The sequence below is a fragment of the Salvelinus namaycush genome, chromosome 38 (genome assembly GCF_016432855.1).
Source record: "Salvelinus namaycush isolate Seneca chromosome 38, SaNama_1.0, whole genome shotgun sequence".
NCBI lineage: Eukaryota > Metazoa > Chordata > Actinopteri > Salmoniformes > Salmonidae > Salvelinus > Salvelinus namaycush.
The window spans coordinates 11,493,576-11,499,575 of NC_052344.1; the positions used below are offsets into that span (position 1 = coordinate 11,493,576).

General features: G+C 41.1%; 1 protein-coding gene across 1 annotated transcript in view; it reads left to right on the top strand.

Annotated features, from left to right (window-relative positions):
• The window catches only part of sult4a1 (sulfotransferase family 4A, member 1), a 28,120-nt gene extending 22,368 nt beyond the window's left edge, over positions 1–5,752 (top strand). The window contains exon 7 of the mRNA XM_038978319.1: positions 4,206–5,752. Within this exon, the coding sequence (XP_038834247.1) occupies positions 4,206–4,318 (113 nt within the window). The 3' untranslated portion in view covers positions 4,319–5,752. The remainder of the gene's footprint in view (positions 1–4,205) is intronic.
• Positions 5,753–6,000: the final 248 nt, after the last annotated feature.

Consider the following 6,000-nt stretch of genomic DNA (forward strand, 5'->3'; position numbering starts at 1 on the left):
AAATAGGATATCAGAACGAAATGTGTGAGCCTCAGCCATACACCAAATTACAGCAAGCTGGAATGTTATCCTTTGCGGTAGGCATACGGATGCACGCACACTGTTCAAGGCATATAGAATATGTTCATATGGCTTTATATCTCTGCTAACCTGGCTGAGGATGAGTCAACCTAGACCAGATTTGTATGTAGGTTATGTAGAACAGTTACATACTATGTGTTTGTGTGTAGTCTATATCTTTAAGCAATGATCCAGGGCCAGTTTAGTTGTTTGGCTCATAGTGGTGAAGGTTAGCACTGGGTTGCAGAAGTCTGATCCTTGGTCTGTTAGGGGCAGAGAGTAACAAGAGCTTTATTGTACCAAACCGCAGATCATGAGTCAGATGTACATACCCCAGCAGTAACATAAACCTTCAAAGGAATAGGGAATATCTCACTCTGGACCATTCATTTACTTCTTGCCGCATGGATCCCTTTAGCGGGATCATTTTCGTAAACAACCGCTGAATTGCAGAGCGCCAAATTCAAAAAGAATACTAAAAATATTTATAATCATGAAATCACAAGTGAAATATACCAAAACACAGTTTAGCTTGTTGTTAATCCACCTATCGTGTCAGATTTTGAAAATATGCATTACAGCGAAAGCAATCCAAGCGTTTGTGAGTTTATCAATCACTAGACAAAAGAGTAAGAACAGCTAGCCTCAAATTAGCTTGGTCAAGAAAGTCAGAAAAGCAATAAAATGAATCGCTTACCTTTGATAATCTTCAGATGTTTGCACTCACGAGACTCCCAGTTACACAATAAATGTTATTTTTGTTCGATAAAGATTAGTTTTATAAACAAAAAACGCCATTTGGTTTGCGCGTTATGTTCAGAAAACCACAGGCTCGTTCCGGTCCTGAAAGGCAGACGAAAATTCCAAAAAGTATCCGTAATGTTCGTAGAAACATGTCAAAGTTTTTTATAATCAATTCTCAGGTTGTTTTTAACATACATAATCAATAATATTTCAACCGAACTGTAACCTATTCAATACTACAGAGAAAGAAAATGTCAAGCTACATCTCTCGCGCGCAGGAACTAATCAAAGGACACCTGACGCGTTTTGAAAAATCTCGCTCATTTTTCAAAATAAAAGCTTGAAACTATGTCTAAAGCCTGGTCACAGCCTGAGGAAGCCATTGGGAAAGGAATCTGGTTGATACCCCTTTAAATGGAGGAGGGGCAGGCAACGGAACAGGGATTTTTCCAAATAAAAGGCACTTCCGGGTTGGATTTCCTCAGGTTTTCGCCTGCAAAATCAGTTCTGTTATACTCACAGACAATATTTTGACAGTTTTGGAAACTTAGAGTGTTTTCTATCCTAATCTGTCAATTATATGCATATTCTAGCATCTGGACCTGAGAAATAGTCAGTTTATCTTGGGAACGTTATTTTTCCAAACATAAAAATTCTGCCACCTAGCTGAATTAAGGGCATTTCCATTCACTCCTATTTTTGCTCTGCACCGCCTCCCTGTGGTTAAACATAGTAATTACAGCTCAGTGATTTCTGGCACAAGGAGTTGCACCTTACTGTTCAGTTTGGAAATCCGTTCACATTTGTTGTACTTTTTCTGGCATTATGATTTATGAATGTCGTTTTAATATAATTATGATTTCATTTTTCATGTTGATCATTGTAGATTTTTGTTATGTTGTTTTTTCTTATGATTTGTTGTCAGATTTGTCTTGTTTTCTCCATGTTCTGTTTCTTTTAGTGCATGGACCCTAGCCTCTGACCTGGTGCTGGTCTAACACACAGCTCTGAGCTATTAGGGCCATAAACACACATTCCTATACACACTACTGGAGGGCAGGTGAGTCCATGTCTGTAGACATACATACATAGGCCCAAAATGATTGGCGCTCTTGATAGATGAGCAAAAAAGACTGTAGCAAATAAATAATACAAAATACTGAGCTATATTTTTTTTCAATATTATTTCACCTTTATTTAAGTAGGCAAGTCAGTTAAGAACAAATTCTTATTTACAACGACGGCCTAGGAACAGTGGGTTAACTGCCTTGTTCAGGGGCAGAACGACAGATTTTTACCTTGTCAACTTGGGGATTTGATTTAGCAACCTTTCGGTTACTGGCCCACCACTAGGCTACCTGCTGCCCCATATTGTATGCTCCAAAAATTATATTATTTTATTCTAATACAATTTCTCAGAGAAAGAGATTTAGTTTAACAAGTAATATTTTTCATCTCAAAAATATGTTTTCAATACCTTTCAATACTTCACCTTGTGAGGATAACGGCACTGAGCCTTTTTCTAAAATGTTTTATGAGATTAGAGAACACATTTGGCGTGATCTTAGACCATTCCTCCATACAACATCTTTCCAGATCCTAGATATCCATCGTCTGCACTTATGGACTCTTCAATTCAAACCACAGGTTTTCAATGGGGTTCAAATGCATATGACTGAGATGGCCATTGAAAAATGTTCATTTTGCAGTCAATTAACCATTTCTTTGTGGATTTTGATGTGTCCTTGGTGTTATCGTCTTGCTGGAAGATCCACTAAGTTTCAGCCTGCTGGCGGAGGCAGCCAGGTTTTTGGCAAAAAATGTCCTGATACTCGGTAAAGTTCATGATTCCGTTGACCTTAACAAAGGCACCAGGACGAGTGGAAGCCAAATAGTTCCATAACATCAAAGATCCACCACCATATTTTACAGTAGGTATGGGGTTCTTTCCTGTTTATACACCCTTATTTCGACGCCAAACCCACCACTGGTGTGCGTGGCCAACCCACCACTGGTGTGCGTGGCCAACTATATTTTCATGTTATCCAACAAATGTAAATTCCTGGAGTTTGCTAAAACGGCCTTAGCACTTGGATTGGAACCGGTGCTATGGTCAGATGATATGAAAATAGAGTGCCACGCACACCAGTGGTGGGTTTGGCGTCGAAATAAGGGTGTATAAGCGGGAAAGATCCCCATACCTAGATATATGAGATGGCGCTACGTTAGATAGCGGCTGTTTTACGAGCCTCTTTAACGAGTCGGCAGCTCTAGATATTCTGCTTACTCCGAACCAGGCCCTAATCACCGGGACTCGAAAAAAGAGGCAGGCAAGGCGGCCTCCTAACAAGCGAACAAATAGACCGCCCTATGCTCTGTTGGTGTAGGTTTTCATCAAGGATCTCTCTGTACTTTGCTCCGTTCATCTTTCCCTCGATCCTATTAGTCTCCCAGTCCCTGCTGCTGAAAAACATCCCCACAGCATGATGCTTCCTCCACCATGCTTCAACATAGGGATGGTGCCAGGTTTCCTCCAGACGTGACGCTTGGCATTCAGGCCAAAGAGTTCAATCTTGGTTTCATCAGACCAGAGAATCTTGTTTCTCATGGTCTGAGAGTCCTTTAGGTGCCTTCTGGCAAAGTCCAAGCGGGCTGTCATGTTTCGAGTCTCATAGCAAAGGTTCTGAATACTTATGTAAATACTTATATTTTTCATATTATTTTATTTATTAAGAAATCTAAAAACATGTTTTTGTCATTATGGGGTATTGTGTGTAGATTGCTGAGGACAATTTTTTATTTAATCAATTTTAGAATAAGGTTGTAACGTATCAAAATGTGGAAAAAGTGAAGGGCTCTGAATACTTCCTGAATACACTGTATATACATATCTACCTCCATTACCTCGTACCCCTGCGCAGCGACCCGGTACTGGGACCCCGTGTATATAGCAAAGTTATTGTTACTCGTTGTGTATCTATTCCTTGTGTAATTATCTTTTATCTTTTTTTTTATTTTGATTTGATTACCTACTGTAAAATATGCAGTTGGATCTTTGACGTTATGGGGCTATTTTGCTCAATATAACTTGTTAAACAAAATCTCTTTCTCTGAGCAATTGTGTTACTATAAAATAATATAATTTCACCCCCAAAATGTAGCGTACAATATAGCTCCCTATTTGTATTATTTATTTCAGTGTTTTTTGCTCATCTCTATCGAGGTGATTATGGACCTCACTGTACACGGTTGGGAGTCATAAGGAAGCATAGATATCCTGTGAGCTGATCAATATGCAATAAAGAAGATTTCAAAATAACAACATTCATATTGACTACTGACCATTCCTCTCGGCCGTTTGTCTCAGTGATGTATGATCATGTGACTCTTTCTTCTGTCAGGTCGCGTGGGACTGTGGCAGGACATCTTCACCGTGTCTATGAATGACAAGTTTGACACGGTGTATAGACAGAAGATGGGCAAGTCTGACCTGACCTTTGACTTCGGCCTGTGAGGACCGAACCGACTGACCACAACGACGCGAACACGGACTACACTCCTCCTCCTGCTGCCAAAACACTGTACACTCCTCTGCCTCTCTTCATCAATCAATCAATCACGTATTGGATATAATGTATATATCAGTCGCTCCACCGCCAAAGACTATAGCTGTCAATCAACCAACCAATCAATCACCCAATAAATTAGTCAGTCAACACACCAATCAATCAATATAAAGATTGCATCCTTAAAAAGCTCACAAATCAATTTTGATTTATCAATCAATCGGTCAGTTTCTCAGCCAATCAGCGAGATCCTGTTTTAGCCCAATGTGGCACAGATCCCATCCCCCACCCCCATCTATGTCCCCCCTCTCCGCCCATCATCCCCATTCCTCTTCAGTATGTACCGCTGTGTATGTATGTATATACCAGTGCTCTATAGCAAGTTGTGTATGTGGCAGTGGCCCCAAGCCTGAGGGAAACGCATGGAAGTGTGTGGCGCCGTCACCAAACCTATACAGAGGAAGCTTACACGTCTCGTTCAACACTTAATGTTGAGACAGTGTTATGTTTTTTAAACGCTGTATGAATGCTATGGTGGGGAATCATAAGTCCAGCTCAGAGTCAAGTATAGAGACCACCCATGACTGCCCTTTGATACAGAGCAAGTGTTCAGTTTCGGCTGTATCCAGGTCAGTTCCTACTTTACCTAGTCCTTCCTTTTAGCACACGTTTTTCACTTTCAGTACATTACATAGCTTGTTTGTTACAAAAAGGCTTTCAATGGGCATTAGCTTAATCAGCACTAGACTTTTTTTATCAGCCTTTCTTGCTGAAGTGAATGGGGATGCGTGTGTGTTTGTGTGTGTGTGTGTGTGTGTGTGTACATGCTCGTGTGTGAGCAAAATCAGAAAAACAACACATCACAACTGCCTTTTATATCAGTTCTGTTTGTTCATGCTGCTAAAGTGATGCCTTCCTCTGTCCTCAGACCCATAGCCACCTATAGAGTTAATGTACCACACTGAGACAACAGAGTATCCCTCCATGTTACCAGCATTCTCTGTGTTCTGTCCCCCAAGTACATGTCCCTTCAGGATCCAAAGGTGGATGTATCCATCCCTCCCCAAAGGTTAGACATCAAAACACCATTGCCCTCTATGTTTGTCAACAGAGCCCCCTTTCTCTTCTATTGCTTACATCTCTTTCTCTTCTCTTCCTGCTGTAAATGCCCTCAGACAGACCAGTAGACCCTCCCCTCCCAACCCCTCTGCTCTGCTGGACACTTGTGAATGTTTGTGGAATTGATGTGGATGTAACAACCTCAACAGACCCCTCCCACAGGCGCAGTTATCTGCTTTCTCTCACTCTGTCTGTATCTCTCTCTCTCTCTGTTTCTCTCACTGTCTATGTCTCTCTCTCTGTTTCTCTCTCTCTGTTTCTCTCACTCTGTCTGTATCTCTCTCTCTCTCTCTGTTTCTCTCTGTTTCTCTCTCTCTCTCTGTTTCTCTCTCTCTCTCTGTTTCTCTCACTGTCTATCTCTCTCACTCTGTCTGTATCTCTCTCTGTCTCTCTCTCTCTCTCTCTGTTTCTCTCACTGTCTATCTCTCTCTCTCTGTTTCTCTCACTCTGTCTGTATCTCTCTCTGTTTCTCTCTCTGTGTTTCTCTCACTCTGTCTGTATCTCTCTCTGT